Raw genomic sequence first — 17232 nt, forward strand, 5'->3', positions numbered from 1 at the left:
ATTTTATAGATGTGCAGTTCTGTTCTAATTAAAAACTATGATCCCATTTTACGGACCAGAAATTTACGGTCTGTAGTGTAAGGAACTTGACCAATGCCACATGACCATAAATCACCCAGCCTGGATGTGAATTTCAGTGTATTTGATCCTTCATTCCAACCTTTTCCCAATATTCTTGTACTTTTCAAACTGTGTTTCACTGGGGCTTTATTTTCAATCAGTTTTATAAATGTGAGTTTCTTTACAAGATTTCACAAGATTGGACAGCCCTGTGGGCTAAATCCTGTCCCCACAAAATTCGTGTGTTGAAGTCCTGACCCCTGTCGCTCAGAGTGTGACTGTATTCAGAGTATGGCCTTCAAACGAATAATTAAGGAAAAATGAATTCACATGGGTGAGCCCTAATCCAAGAGGACTGGTGTCCTTATCAGAAGAGGAGATTAGGGCACAGACACACACAGGGGGAAGACCATGTGAGGACACAGGGAGAAGATGGCCATCTCAAAACCAAAGAAAGAGCCTGCGAGGAAATCGACCCTGCTTGGCACCTTGATCTTGGACTTCTCGCCTCCAGAACAGTGAGGAAATAAATTTCGGTTGTTTAAGCCCCCAGTTTGCGGTACTTTGTTATGGCAGCCCCAGGAAATTAATATAGACAGTAACTTTCCACTGCTAAAAGAAAGTTGAAGTCACCATCCTAAGTAGTTACATAAACGGTTGGACTGGTCTGATTATTTTCCTGAGTTCACTTACCCCCCAGGTCAGATGACTCCCTGGGATAAAAGCCAGCTTCCTCTCACGTCACTCCAGCCCCTGGTCTGCGAACATTTTCTTCTTCTTCTAACTTCCCCTCCTGTGACGAGGAAGATAAATATTAGAGAAACAAAAGTCCAGAATGCTAAAGCTGCCACTCTCACTTCCTCTGGCCCCTTAAGCCAGCACTGCTTTGAATACAGTCATTACCGTGGGGCACCGAGCAGGGGAGAGAACACAGCAGCAGCTCCGAGGCTGCCCCGGCGGGCAGGCTGTTACGGTGCGTCATGCTTTCACAGGGCCCCTTCTGGGCACAGAAAATGCCAGGATGATGCCGCCCACCCGCCTGGCTGGGACTCTGATCCCAGCCATGGCCTTCCTCTCCTGCCTGAGACCGGAGAGCTGGGACCCTTGCGTGCAGGTATGTGGTGGGGTCAGCTCATCTCTTGTGAGCTTCCCCCTGCTTCTGAAAAGCTGCTCTCTGCCCAGAATGTGCCGCTACGGGCCCTGGTTAGTTTCACTTACTAAAAGGATTCAAATTACTGGAAAGACTTGAGAAGGCACAGGGACCAAATAATTTGCGGTTGCCGGGCATTAACAGGCAGCCCATGGGGTAAGATCCTATTTAGGACTTTAAGTGCTAATAGGGGCTTTAGGTCAGATAGAACTGTGTAAAATAACTGTTCTTCAACTTCTGGGCTGTGTGACCTTGAAGAAGTTACTAAACCTCCTTTCAGACTAGTTCTCACACCTATAACATCATTATAATAATGCCTTGTTCAGTAGAGAGCTGTAGGAAGGCTGCTGCCTGTCACTGCTTCCCACTGGTGCTTTGTACACTCAGCTTCGAGCAGTCACTGCCCCTTTCAATCTCAGGGAGAAGATGGTTTTCCGTTTCTTAATAGAAAGAACTTTCGAAGTGGATTTCAGACTTCTGAATCTAGTCATAGTTCTGTCTAAAGGATGAAAAGGAAAGAGATGGGAGAAGAAAAGGAGAGAGAGAGAGAGAAAGAGGCACTGAGAGATAAGGAGAGAAGGAAAGAAAAGAGAGGGAAAGATGTAAAATGTCTGCTAATCCAGGGGTTTCTTTCTCTGTGAAACACCAACCGGCTGGCTGGGAATCTCATTCGTGCTGGGTCTCTCTTGTTTTCCCCTGCGTGGACTTCACGATGGCTTTGGCAGCCTGTGAGGGAACCAAACAGCCAAAAGATTGTCCTGGGACTTAGGGTGTGGCAGGGTTAGAAACAAGAAAAGCAAAACCAGCCCAAGTCCTGTAAGTTGAGGACATGGGAAAATAGCGTCCGTTAATATGTCCCAAAAACAAATTTGTCATCTGCAAGTCCTCTGTTCCCCAGTTCCCTGCTTCTCATCCTCCTCTCTGTGCCCCTTTTGCTGTGAGGTTAATGGGCATTGATCCTCCAATCAAGGTCACCTCCACTCTTGGCTCCTCCCTCTCTCCACGCTCCCTAGTCTCTCAGTCTCCAAAGCCTGCCCAACGTTGCCCATCCCTCAGTGGCACCCAAGGGCAGGTGCTCCATTCCCCTGGCCTTGACTCTTGGATACTGACTGGTCCCCAGACTCCATAGCCAGCTTCCTTTAATCCACTCTGCAGATTTTTGTTTGTTGTTTATTTGTTGTCGTTGTTTTTCCTGAGTCTCCGTTCTAACAAATTACCCTTCTTAAAAACTTATAATAACTCTCTGCTGCTATCAGGACCACTTCCTACCTCAGGGCCTTTGCACTGGCTATTTCCTCTAGCTTAGAATGCTCTTCCCCTAGGTCATTGGTGCCCTATGGTAATATCATGTGGGCCACATGATATTATTTAAATTTAAATAACAAATTTAACTGAGTTTTGATTTAACTGACTTAATTAAATTTTAACTAAATTAGGTATTTAAAACATAGCTTTAAATCTTCTAGTAGGCACGTTAAAAAAATAAAAAGAAAAAGGTGAATTTAATTTTAATAATATTTTTATTTAACCCAGTATATTCAAAATATTATTTCAAAATGTAATATATACTAAACTATTAATAGGCTATTTTACATTTTTTCTTTGCTTCTAAGTCTTTGAGATTTAGTATACATTTTACATTTGCCGTATGTCTCAGTTTAGACTATCCACCTTTCTCGTGCTCAACAGCTGTGTGTAGCTAGTGGCTACCATATTAGACAGTGCAGCCCTAGATAGTTTCATGGCTTAATCCCTCCCTTTATTCAGATTTCTGCTTCAATGTCATCTCCTCCAGGAAGTCTTCCTTGATCACCACATATAGAACTCCCCACCTCACATATTTTTTCTCTAATTTCCTGTGTGGCTTTATCTTTTTTAATAGCACATCATTATTCATTTTCTGATTTTTTTTGTTCATTGTTTGTCTTCCTCTTCAAAATGGAGTCTGTAAGAGGGCAAGATCGTTGCTGATTTTATTTATCACTATATCCCAGCACCTAGCACATAGTAGTTGCTCAATTTATGTGTTAAGTGATGAAAAGTATTGCCACAGGACAAGGCACGAGCCCCTCTTGATCTGGCTCTTGCTTCCCCTCTGACTTTAGTTTCATCACTCCCACCAGCTGTTAGCTAATCTGAAAAAGTTTTGCACCCCTCCTTCCATGGTTCTCTCCTTTTTCCTCTTTCCATGTATCCAAATCTTACTCATCCTGCAAGACCCACTTGGAAATCTTCTCTTTCTCAGAAGCCTCCTCCGATCCCTGGATCCAGAATTGATGTCTACCTTTTCTGAACCAAAAGAAATTTTTCCCAAGCCTGGTTAACGGTCCTTCTCAGTGGTGTGAGTTGTGCCCCTCTCTGAACCCTTATCTAGGTTGTGAGCTCATTGTAGTCTGGAGCCACATCACGTTGGTCTCTGTACTGCCCACAGCACTTAGCAGAAAAGGTGTGCAATTTGGATTTAAACAAAACTCCATTCCATCAATTATTCATTCACTTATTCGGCAAATATTTGTTAAGCCTCAGCCGTTTGCCAGACACCATTCTGAGTGCTGGAGACCTAGCAGAGAGCAAGACTATCAAAGCTCACAATCTAGTGAGAGAAATGAACAATACACATGGAACAGCCACATGGGCAACGTCACGTGAGACAGTGATACATCCTATGAATGAGGATAAAAGAGGGTAAGGAAGAGGTCCTGGCATCATCCTCTATTAGACAATGTCTGGGAGGCTCCTATGAAAGTAACATTTACGCAGACATATGAATGATGTAAGGAACCGCACAGATGGCCTGTGGGACTATCTGCATATTACTTCATCTCTCATCTCTCTGAATTCTTCTTCTTTAAAAGATTTATTTGAGGATTAAATTAAAGCATATACTATATAAGAAATGTGCCAACATATAGTAAGGGATTAATAATAGCCAATAATAATCAATGTTAACATTTCTTGATCATTTACACTCTAATAGGCTTTGAGATCATCTCTTTAAACACCTTATCTCATTGAATCCTTTGAACAGATTCTATTGGTTTTTAAGCAACAGAAAACTAAAATTAGCTGAGTTTAAGCAAGGAATTTTGTTAAAGAAATTAGAGAATTCAGAAATTAAGTGGGAGGATAGAGAATAAGACTTATAAAGAATTTGGGAAAGTATGATAGAAACCAGCACAGGAACCAAGGCAGCAAATAGCACTTGACCTCATTTACTAGCGTCCACCACTGGAGTCCATGCACACCAAAGGTTTCTCCCCATTTCTAGATCACTTGCTCGAAGTACAATGAGCCAAGGGAGAGAATGCAATTGGCAAAAATTGAGCAATGACCAAGGGAGGTCTAGACGCCTTGACTAGCAGTCTCCCCAAGGCTGTACACTGTGAGAGGGGAGAGATGGTATTTAGGGGAAAAAAAAAAACAACCTTGCCCCAAATCACATGGAAGAGCTTGGGGTGAAACCCTGAACTTTTGGACTCCAGAGCCTCAGCTCTTTATCACTTGACTCCACTGCTTCTTGCTAGATACTACCATTGTTATAGTAGAAGTTAGACCACTGGGTACATAGTAAGTGCTCTTTCCTTAATTAATCTAGAGTAAGATGTTTAATAAGTATGAAGTGAATGGATAAATGAATGGATGGATGGATGGATAGATGAACAGATGGCCAGATGGATGACTGGAAGGATGGATGGATGAAAGACTGACCTTTGTGCTTGTACTAGAAGCCTCCCAGACCCTGGCTCAGGAGAGGGGAGATAAAAGGGCAGTCTATTGAGGTGCATGCAGTATGACACTGCATCTAACGTATGATTATTGCAGGTGGTTCCTAACACTACTTACCAATGCATGGACCTGAATCTCTACAAAATCCCTGAGAACATCCCCACATCAACCAAGGAACTGGACCTGAGCTTTAACCCCTTGAAGGAGTTAGGCAGCCATAGCTTCTCCAACTTCCCAGAACTGCAGGTGCTGGATTTGTCCAGGTAATTAATGAGCTTTTGTACCCTACACAAGGTGAAATGTTTACTGTTCTGTCATTTTATTCTTAAGCCAGAAAGCCTGATTGGTGGAGTCTCATCTTCGTTCACTCTTTCTTTCATTTAGTAGATGTCTTACTTGCTATGCAACTCTGGACAAGCCACCTCCCATCTCCAAGTCTCAGTTTCTTTATCTGTGAGATGAGCACTTGGATGAGAGGTAGTTTCTAAGGATAATTCTATCTTTGAATTTTCTTGTAAGTCAGGAGAGAAAATTGTCTCAAGTTCTTTCATCAGTAGATATTATTGACGACTTGCCATATGCCGTGCACTTTGCTAGGAAACAAGAGTATGTTGATATCTAACAACCCCAGCTATCAAGGAGGGCATATTCACTTGAAAGAGTTAATATGTTAAAATCCTAAGCATGGTGCTGGGCACATAGTAGGAATTCAATAAATTATTACCTGGTTCTGATTTTGGATTTTGAACCTGAGATAAGGATGGTAATATATAGCAGCAGGTGATAAGCTATGGGCAAACTGGAGGCAACACATGGTGTTGTTCAGAAGAGGGGCCTTGTCTGTGGTGGGTAGTCAAGAAAGACTCCTTGAAATAAATGGAATTCAAATACTGTCCGGAATATTGAAGGTGGAGTAGAGGATAGGGAATTAAGAAAATACAAGTAACCCAAGGAGAAAGATGACAAGATCAAAGGAGAAGATCTGATGTGGGCATGGAACATGACTACAATTTTCTTCTCTGATGCAGAGAATATAACATTCATTAGGACAGGTTAAGTTATTGGCATTATTTTGGGGGGAAATTGAACCCTAAAGTTGTTTTCATCATCAGGGGACTTATTTAAAAAGGGATTAGATAATGGACCATATTCTCTGTAAGAGTGTATGAAAAATGCAGAAACATTTTATACCTAGTTTTTTTATAATAGAAATTCTTAATAAAGACTAAGAGCATAGTAGGAAAATCCTCTTTCAAGCAGATAATTCTGCAGAAGAGTGAGCATCTGAGGTTTTATGCTCTAACTCGGGTATTGATGGAGTATAACAAAAGGAAGATGGAGCATCTTAAAGGCAATGGTGTAGATCATAGAGCCCTGTGGGGGTCAGAAGACCTGAGCCAGGGCCTCCTCCACCATTTATGACCATGCGGCCTGAAGCACATCACTTCATCTCCCTGAGTCTCAGTTTTCACATCTGTGAAATGGAAATGATGGAATTGCCCACAGGTTAAATGTGATCATGAATGTTAACATGCTATATATATATTAAAAAGATTATAAAGTATACTTTATAAGTATAAAATATTATTATAGCATTTCATTAGATTCTAAATTTCAGTTTTCTAAGGTAGACAGACCATCCTTTCCCCTTTTCTAAACAACAGGTAGTTTCTCATCAAAAAAGCTCCCTTATAATTCATCTTCCATCCACCATGTACCCAAGGAACTTCCCTCCGAGGCCTTAAATATGTGCTTAGAGGCCAGCGCCCCCTCTGCTTAGCCAGTAGAAGATTCTGAATCAGGGCAAGGACAGACAATAGTGCAATAGATATCCTTTGCCTTTTCATGTTGCTTCACAGTGTTCACATACAGTAACTCAATTAGTCCTCTAAGTATGCTTTGTGATAGATCAAACAGCCCTTTCTTTCCTATGGAAACCTATTGATATATTTTTTCCTTTTTATAGATGAGGAAACTGAGGCTTGGAGAGTTCGAGTGATCTACCTCCATTCACATAGCCTGTTGGCAACAGCCCAGAGATTTAAGTTCACATCCCCTGCTTCCAAGTTAAATGTTCTCTTCATCTTAATACTCTGCTTCTCTAAAGGGATGAAGCCCCTTTGATGACACAGAGCCACAGCAAGACCCCTCTGGCCTTGCCTGATGCATGGATCAATATACATATAAGATTATGGGCTATAAAATCATACACCTGAAAGGAACTTGAGAAATAACCAAGTTTAGCTGCCTCGTTTAGAAACGTGATAACTGTGGCCCAGACAGGAAAAGGAGTTCCCAAGATGGCATGGTATGAGAGATCAACAGAGGCACCAGAACTCAGAGGTCTTGCCCCCTCTTCTTTCATTCTTTCTACTGCACCCACTACCCTCTATGCAGTTATCAACCAATAACAAAAGCTTGGACCGAAATGCTTATTTTACCCATAAACCTCCTGAAGGGGATAGAGCAAGTGGGGAACACTGCACACATAATGCAGGTTGGACTAGGAGAGGACTCATTTGCAAACTGTACCTGGCATACACTTCTAGTGCCAGCAAGAGTTTACCATGAGCTCATGGTTAGTTGGCTAGATGAGAGCCTTGACTCTAGGATACCTCTATGAACATTGCATATTGCACGGTTTCCATTTCTCTTGGGATAAAATTCAAAATCCTTTATCTGATCTGCAAGCCTCTGCCTTCTTTGTAACCTCCTTTCTCTACAACCCCAACTCACAGCCCTCCACATCCCTCTCTGTACTCCAGACCTAGAAGCTGTTTCTCACCGTTCCTCCACATATCATGGCTGCTGCCTACCTGGGGCTTTTGTATCTGCTCTTTAGCTCTCTTCCTTTTCTTGTTAATTCCAACGCATCTTTCAGATTTCAACTTATGTGTTTTCAGAGAAGCCTGCTTTAATCCTCCTTGTCTACATCTCTTGATGTAAATTCTCTCTTTTTTATATCTTTGAGATTGACGTTCACCAGACATTTATCATGCCTAACAACTAATGACTATCTGTATCATCTTTAGTAATTGGATGTCTAATTATAATTTGTGAGGCAGGAAATGGTTAAAGCTGATCCAAGGCTGTTACATACTCTATCAGCCACACAATCTCCCTGTGTCCCAATGATTAATCTTTAACTGATTTCCTTCTGATGGATGTGCTGCCTCTGCTTAGCATGTGTGCCAGTGTGATAAAAAGAGTTTGTCATTGTGGCCAGTGTGATAATCCCGAATCTTCAGAGCTTCTTATTTGCTCATTCTATCATCTGCTTTGCTTGATATCTTTACGTATGTACAGTCATATAGCATGTCACATATGTGTGAAGAGCTGGGATTGTTATTCCATTTTGGGTTTTTATTCAACAGAAGTATTATATAATCTGTATCTCCTTTCCCTGCAGGTGTGAAATTGAGATGATTGAAGATGATGCATATCAGGGCCTCAACCATCTCTCCACCTTGATATTGACAGGAAATCCTATCAGGAGCTTAGCCCTGGGAGCCTTTTCTGGACTCTCCAGTTTACAGACGCTGGTGGCCGTGGAGACAAAGCTTTCATCTCTAGAGAAGTTCCCCATTGGACATCTCAAGACCTTGAAGGAGCTTAATGTGGCTCATAATCTTATCCATTCCTTCAAGTTACCCGAGTATTTTTCTAAAATGCCCAACCTGGAGCACTTGGACCTTTCCAATAACAAGATCCAAAATATTTCTCATGAAGACTTGCGTGTGCTACATCAAACGCCCTTACTCAACCTTTCTTTAGACTTGTCCCTGAATCCTTTAGAGTTTATCCAACCAGATGCCTTTAAAGAAATTAAGCTCCATAAACTGACTTTGAGAAGTAATTTTGATAGTATAGATGTAATGAAATCTTGTATTCAAGGACTGGCTGGTTTAAAAGTCAATCGGTTGGTTCTGGGAGAATTTAAAAATGAAAGGAAATTGGAAAGATTTGACACATCTGCCCTGCGCGGACTGCACAATTTGACGATTGAAGAATTCCGGTTAGCATACATTGATAATTACAGCTCAAAGGATTCTATTGATTTACTTAATTGTTTGGCAAATATTTCTAAAATTTCTCTGGTGAGTCTGGATTTAGGCAATCTAAAAGATTTTCCTAAAGGTTTCGGATGGCAAGACTTCGAATTGGTTAACTGTAGAATTGAAGGATTTCCCACATTGGAGCTCACCTCTCTCAAAAGGTTGGTTTTCACTTCCAACAAAGATATGAAATCTTTTAATGAAGTTAAGCTACCAAGCCTTGAGTTTCTAGATCTCAGCAGAAATCGCTTGAGTTTCAAGTCCTGCTGTTCTGAGGCTGATTTGAAGACAACCAGACTGAAGCATTTAGATCTGAGCTTCAATGATGTTATTTCCATGAGTTCAAACTTCATGGGCTTAGAGCAACTAGAACATCTGGATTTCCAGCATTCCACTTTGAAACAGGCCAGTGATTTTCCAGTATTCTTATCCCTCAAAAACCTCCGTTATCTTGATATTTCTTACACTAACACCCGAGTTGTCTTCCATGGCATCTTTGATGGCTTGGTCAGCCTCCAAGTCTTGAAAATGGCTGGCAATTCTTTTAAGGACAACTTCCTTCCAAATGTCTTCAGAGAGATGACTAACCTGACCACCCTGGACCTTTCTAAGTGTAACCTGGAACAGGTGTCCCAGGAGGCATTTTGCTTACTCCCTCGACTTCGGGTGTTAAATATGAGTCACAATAACCTCCTGTTCTTGGATACGCTTCCTTACAAACCTCTCCATTCCCTCCAGATTCTGGATTGCAGTTTTAATCGTATTGTGGCCTTCAAGTGGCAAGAACTGCAGCATTTTCCAAGTAGTCTAGCTTCCTTAAATCTTACTCAAAATGACTTTGCTTGTGTTTGTGAATACCAGAGTTTCCTGCAGTGGGTCAAGGACCAGAGGCAGCTCTTGGTGGAAGTTGAACACTTGGTGTGTGCAATACCCTTACATATGCGGGGCATGCCCGTGCTGGGTTTTAACAATGCCACCTGTCAGATTAGCAAGACTATCGTTGGCGGGTCGGTTTTCAGTATACTCGTGGTTTCTGTCATAGCAGTTCTGGTCTATAAGTTCTATTTCCACCTGATGCTTCTTGCTGGCTGCAAAAAGTATGGGAGAGGTGAAAGCATCTATGATGCCTTTGTTATCTACTCAAGCCAGGACGAAGACTGGGTGAGGAATGAATTGGTAAAGAACTTGGAGGAGGGGGTGCCCCCCTTTCAACTCTGCCTTCACTACAGAGACTTCATTCCTGGTGTGGCCATCGCTGCCAACATCATCCAGGAAGGTTTCCACAAAAGCCGGAAAGTTATTGTCGTGGTGTCCCAGCACTTCATTCAGAGCCGATGGTGTATCTTTGAGTATGAGATTGCCCAGACCTGGCAGTTTCTGAGCAGTCGTGCTGGCATCATCTTCATCGTCCTGCACAAGCTGGAGAAGTCCCTGCTCCGGCAGCAGGTGGAGCTGTATCGCCTTCTCAACAGGAACACTTACCTGGAGTGGGAGGACAGTGTCCTGGGGCGGCACATCTTCTGGAGACGACTCAGGAAAGCCTTGCTGGATGGTAAACCATGGAGTCCAGCAGGAACAGCAGATGCAGCAGAAAGCAGACAACATGATGCAGAAACCTCTACCTGAGGAGGAAAAACTCCTGAGGTGCTTCTTGCCCAGCTGGACCCAATACTTGTTCAGTTAACAACTATTAAATGCTGCAACATACCAGGCATTGTGCTAGGGGCAGGTGATTCTGTCGTGCACAAGATACACAGGACTGCTAATCCCATTGAGTTTACAGTGCAGAGGGAATAAATGCCGTGCTAAAATACAGAACCTCCAGGGGGATGTTTTAACCAAGTCAGCTAAGGAGTCCGCACCAGGGAAAGTCAACTCAACTCTTACCCCATCAAAATGAATCAGAGCTGAGAGACTGGGCCCCAGTGAGTTCAGAAAAGGACATCGTCTCCCAAGTCTTTTGAATGGAAACCATCTCATCTTTGACATCTTAGCCATCCTAAAACAAAACAAAGCAGTTTTGGTACTTTCAACTGAACAGCGTCTCTGTTCAATTTTCCCTTTTCTACTGAACACAATTTAAATTTTACTTGATGACTCATAAGGCTCCTGATTCAGATCCTCCCTCCTCTTTAAGGCAGTTTCCTTATGAAGGTTAAACTCTTACGACTAATTCCTAAGGAAATCTGATTAATACATATTCACAAACATCCTGGTCATTCTTTAGCGTGCTCTATTTATTAATAAATAGCAGGCTCTATTTATTTAGTCCCTGATATATCTTTGTTTTTATAAGTCCAGTTCTCATTTTTCACGTCTTCTCTATAAACGCTTATCATAAATAAGGTTTTTAGAGAGAGACATGTTAGAAATATCCATATTTAACCACTATCTTTCAAGCAAATATGTAAAATACACTCTGTCACTTTAGTACTTGATGTCGTCCTGAAGTTATTGCCTACTAAGTTACGGCTGTCATGAAGGTAACATTAAAATAATTTGGTTGAAAGTGGCACTTATTGTAATAGATGGAGACAAGTCCAACTTCCTGGTCTTATAATGAGCAATTTGGGCCAGAGGCAGGGCAAGAGGTAGGATGACCTCAGGAGGTCAGCTCTTCTTGATGATCCCAGAAACATATGGGCTGATATGGCTGGGGTGACCACATGACAAGAGTGGCAACAAAGGTTTCTTCTACAGCAAGTGAGTATTGTTTGATGGGACATTGAATCTCTCAGGGGATTGTGAAATGGTTCAAGGTGGGGAGCACACATTGCTGCTTCCTGTTGGGTATCACTCCATAACAACATTGAGGAAAGAGTAGACTTTATCACTGAGAAAATGATGTCCTTCACGTTAAGGTGGGTCACGTCAGGGGAGTTCTCAGAAAAGCACACTCATCCAACTGTCCCAGAATGGGCACGTTCAAAGAAAGAGCAATGAGGACATTTGGAAAACACAGTTGTCAAAAACTGGAAATATGGTCACACTCAGGAGTGTGTTTGTGACTGAGTGTTTCAGAGCGTATTTTGGTCTGAACATGGTTGGAGTTGCTGAACACACCTGGGTGCGTTTATAGGTCTTACATGCTAGCGAAAGAGGATGTATGTATTTGTGTACATGCCTCTACATGTTCCCGTCCATGTTTGTGTGTACGCAAGAGCGTGTGTGTCTGTGTGATCTTGTCTGCATGGAAGAGAGTGTGATTGTATTGTAAGGGGCATATGTGCATTTGATCGGGATGTCTACGGCTGCTCCAGAGAGGTTCTCTACTTTTAGTTTGTACGTGATTGCTTATATACAAATGTCTGCATAGCATGGGTAGGTCCAGGCTATATGTGAGTGCGCCCATGTTCATATTGTGTATGCATTCTGCAGATGTGTGTTAGTTCTAAGAAACATGCAAGACTCCAAGGAGGAAAGTCACAATACGACTGTTTCCTGTATACAGAACTGATACTGGCCTCCTTCCCATTAGTCCCCTCTCCCACATAGGAATGCCCAAAATGGGAATTCTCAAAAGAAGTTGAAGTAGACAAGGAAAGAAAGAAACAACATGACAGAAACAGAAGGAGAAGAAAGAGGAAAGTCAGGCCTAGGAATAGGTCCTTTGAATCCACTGAAATTCTCTGGATTAAAGAGAGATGAAGACTGGAAGTGAGGGAAATTCATACTACTTAGAATGCCTTAAATTTGCGTAATACCCTACAACTTGGAACATATTCACATAATTATAATCACATTTAAATCTCTTCTTCTCCAGGTGAGTTAGCAGGTTAAGAATTAGTTTCCCCATTTTACTGACATGAAACGTGAAGTTCAAGGAAGTAAATTTATTGCTGATAGGCCACAGAAGAAACAAGTGGCAGGACCTGAAGTTGGGCCTCCAGCCTTGCAGGGCAGCTCGCTTTCCACTCTACCCCATTGCTTCAGGCTTAAAGTTGGCAAAACGAGAAGTGAAACCCTTGCCGTCCTCTGTGTGGTTGACTCTAGTCAAGGGTTTTTCACTGAAACCGTGAATCATTAGGCAAATACATATGCATATATATATTATATATACTGAATGATTTACTTATAACACATGTCTTTCCATAAAGGACATGAAGGAGATTCAAACCAAGTACACAGGGGCATAAGATTGGTAGAACTAGAAAATCTGGACAAAGAACAAAAAAATCTGGACAAAAAGAGGCAAGAAAGACACTCAGAGTAAACTTCAGTGCAGTGTTCTCCTGTCCTAACTGCCGACAGACCCCCCGGGGTTTTGGATGGTGTGGCTTTTAGAGAAAGCTCACCTGCAGCACTTCCCGTGTGTGCCTTGCACTTCACATCTCTGAGAGTCCAGCTAACTCAAATATAACATGAGGGTCAAATCTTAGTCTGTAAAGCTGTTGTAAGCATCAGAGATAATATATGTTCAATACCAGGGACACTTTTTATGGGTGAGTAATCCTCTGGGACTTTATAAGGGGACACAGGGAGAAGTATTGAGTGTTCTTTTTCAATAAGAGCATTTTAGTAACTGCTGTTTTCCCAGCCTGTGGGAGCACAGGAGGGCTGCAGCTGTCATTAGGCAGTTTCTTTCTGACTCGGCCTCTACCCTTGGGGTTGTCAGAAACCCAGACTGTACAACCTTTCTAGAAATCTAGAATTTCCTGGAGGGTCTTGTGTGAACTCACAAGAGTCCTCACAAGAGTGACAGAGCTCCGTGATGGCAGAGAGCCTGTCTGTACATCCTCTGCCTCCCCAGCCCAGAGCTCCACTGCTGCACGTGGTAGACAGACACACCTGTTTAACTGAAGAATCGATGACTGAGTGAAGAATCATCTCTACAAGGTTATCGTCTTCTGTGCCTCCCAGTCAAGGCCACTAAGTCCCAGACCAGAGTTCTCTGCTGCCCATGCGGTCCCTGGGACTCTACACTTCCACAGCTGTCTCCTGTTTTGTCTGCGTGGATGTTCTCAACCACGGCCTCCACTCGGCTCCTTAACTCCAAGTATTCCAAAAGTTACTTTGCAGAAGCAAGGAAGAGGATTTCTCTTATAATAGTTATCCTTAATGGCTATTTTTATGCCTTATGGTACTCCTTTATGTAGGATATTTAATTTAGATTTCTACTCCATGTCTAAGAATGGGCACTAGTAATATCAGCATTATTATCCATAGGAAACAAAGACTCAGAGACTGTAAGTAACCTATCCAAAGTCACACAGCTAGTAAATGACAAAAGTGGGATTTAAACCCACTCTGATATTAAAAGCCAACTACGTTAGATGCTTTCTCTAATGCCTTCGTCCTATTTCTTACAGAACTTTGAATGCTACTCCTCTTTGTTTTCATTTTCTCTTTGCTATGGTGGGGGTTCAACTCTAGAACCCAGATATAAAGGTTGAGCCGAAGGATGGGTGTTGGGCTGAAGGATGAGGTGTGTAAGAGACATCAGGCAGTGCTGGAAATCAACCATTTGCTCCGACAGTGATAGACTAAGCCTTTGCCACTTCAGTTCTCTTTCCCAACCGAGTAAATTCTTTTCCATGAGGCTCCCAGGACTTTCATGCAAATAGGCCCATCCAGAGGGCCTTCCAGTTAGGCCCAACTGTTTCTGTATTTATAGCAATGCCCACCCATCCTTCACTCAGTGATCCTTTCTGCCATATGGTTTTAAATAAGACTTCCTTTCAATGTCTTCGTTAAATGGCAGGGATGTGTCACTGGAAATCAACTTGAAAGAAGGTTTAGCTGATACAGTCTGGGTTCACTGACTTTAGCAATGCCCCTTGACACAGAATTTCAGTTGGACTGTCCGGAGGAGGAGCAACACAGCATGCCCCTTGGACTGAATTTTCTCCTGGCACCATTAGTCTCCTTCTTTTAGCTTGGCTAAATGAGAGGACCCAAATCACTGAGAGGTTGAGACTTAAAATTTCAACCTAGGACCTAGAATGCTCATATTTTACCAACTGAAGAAGAATATAGATGCTTTGAAAAATCAGGAGTGGCTGGAAAGTTTGGCTTGTTATATTCTTCCCATGGAGTATTCTAGCTCTTGTTACTAAATATAAGGGGTGCAGATTAAAAAAAGCCTCTTATATGGACTTCTTTATGTAGCTACTAGTCTAGCAGATGCATACATCAGACTTGGGTTTGCACCCTGGTTCTGCCACACCTTCACAATATAATTTTGAACGAGTTTCTAAATCTCTTTAATTTCAGTTTGTTTTCTTGAATAGCATGAATAAATCTCTCCTATGCCACAGAGCTACTATAGGATAAAATAGAGAATGAAGGGGAGGCACAGCACAGCTCTAAATTTACCTACTTGAAGGGGCTGCCTTAAGAACAGGAAATATCCAAAGCCTGGTATGAAGTTGACATGGAAACCTGGAATCGTGAAAGTCTCTAAGACAGGCAGTCTCATACCCATAGTCAAACTCAGAGATTCGACTCTCAGGGAGCGAGAATGGAGAGAGAAAGCAGGGTCCCAGCTCTGAAGGATACCCTGGATTACAGATGCTGCTGCTGGAATTTGCAAAGGGGCAAGAGCCATACTCTGTTCGTTTATAATGGAGCACAATCCTGGTGCAGTGGACAATGAACTACCTGGGAGAGTGGAAACTGAGATCTGGTCCCGGCTCTCCATTTACTTGTTATGTGATCATGGGCAAGCCATTCAAATGCCTTGAGACTCAGATTCCAACACCTAAAGTGGGGATAATAATACCTTCTTGGCAGACCTCACTTGGCTGTAATGATAACGTTGACAATAATAACAATAACTACCTTTAATGGAGCAATCATTTTGTGTAAGGGCTTTATATGTGCTGTCTCATTTATTTTATTTTGTCACATCAGTGAATTAGGAAGATACTAATTATTTCCAATTTACCAATGAGGAGACTGATACTTGGATTCATTCTATAATGTATCCGAGGTCACCTGCTAATAAATGGCAGCTCTGAGGTTAGGTTGTAGGTCCAATTCCACTTCACAGTCAGGACTTTTAAACACTGTACTACGCCCAGAGCACTCTGCTCTCACAAAAATTCATAAACATCGTATCTCACCATTATAATTTTGATTGGCATCAACTAAAGAGAATTATTACTATTGTTACTTAATGATATTACTATTACAGCCATAAGAGCCTGGGAAAAAGTAAATCAAAGATAAATGTGATTAAAGATTTTTAACAATAGACAAATCAGGCCCACCAGATGATGGCCTTCCTGTAAACAACACGCTTAGGTTGCTGTCTCATTGCTCTAGTCGATCTGACCTCCTGATGAGAAACACAGACCTGTGATTGAACACAGAGGTTGCGAGCGGAAGTTCCAATAGCTAAGGACTTTCCAGATGGTTGGCATAACATCATATACTCTGGGCTCTGTTATGGAGATCACCAAGCTCTTCAACTCAAAGTCAAAGCTACGGAGTAAGTGGCTGATCAAAAAGGACCAGATACATTGGACACCACGTTTGCTCATCTGATGCTGACACTGCCCTGTGAGTTGAGTATCACTCTCCTCATTTTAACAACGAGGAAATGGATGCCCAGAAAAGAGGAGTAACTGATCCAAGGTGATATAGCTCATGTGTACTCATCACAATAATAACAAATATTTGCTAAGCTTTTGGTACATGCCCAGGACTGTTGTAATCTGTGTATTAATTCATTTAATTGTTAAAAGTAAATGAGCTGTAATTGTAGCTTTGCCATTTCTCAGATGGAAAAACTGAGGCCAAGAGTGAATTGTCCAATGGAAAACGGGAGAATTAGAGTGTGCAGCCAAGTCAGCCTGATTCCCGGGGCTGTATTCTTTCCACTACGTAGCAGCCGCCGTGGTGTCCTGAGCCGTTCTACCGGGGGTGGTCAGAGGAGTGACTGGAGAATAATTTAGACAAGGTCGCTAACTCCCATGCCATCTAGAAATTGAAAGTTTAAAAGGCAGTGTCTGCTACTTTCCTTGATTTCCACAGAAATAGAGATAGAGATGATACCTCTCTGTGACAGTGCTAAGTGACAATTCTGAACGTAAATGTGCTTTTTGGCACAAATTGTCCTGTCCTAATAGTCTTGATTATAATTATAAAATAATGGGTTTCTGAAAGGCTGCAAGCAGTTCTTGGAATGGCAATAAGGGTTTAGAAACGACATGTTGTTTATGTGAGAAGGGTTTTGTTGAAAATTAAACCCACGTTTAGGAGACAGGATTGTGTTGTATGCTCTTAGGAAACTAGCTC

The 17232-nt window shown here is 42.1% G+C and overlaps 1 protein-coding gene across 2 annotated transcripts; it reads left to right on the forward strand.

Moving 5' to 3' along the window:
• The first annotated feature begins 852 nt into the window (after positions 1-852).
• Positions 853-11504, forward strand: TLR4 (toll like receptor 4). Of its 2 annotated transcripts, XM_046640791.1 has the most exons (3): positions 857-1174; positions 5033-5199; positions 8346-11504. In XM_046640791.1, the coding sequence occupies exons 1-3, from the start codon at positions 1082-1084 to the stop codon at positions 10615-10617; spliced, it is 2532 nt and encodes an 843-aa protein (XP_046496747.1). In that variant the 5' UTR covers positions 857-1081; the 3' UTR covers positions 10618-11504. The 2 variants fall into 2 exon arrangements, with proteins under 2 accessions (XP_046496750.1, XP_046496747.1); XM_046640794.1 differs by lacking the exon at positions 5033-5199 and having other exon boundaries at positions 853-1174.
• Positions 11505-17232: the final 5728 nt, after the last annotated feature.

The sequence above is a fragment of the Equus quagga genome, chromosome 1, assembly GCF_021613505.1.
Source record: "Equus quagga isolate Etosha38 chromosome 1, UCLA_HA_Equagga_1.0, whole genome shotgun sequence".
Lineage (NCBI taxonomy): Eukaryota > Metazoa > Chordata > Mammalia > Perissodactyla > Equidae > Equus > Equus quagga.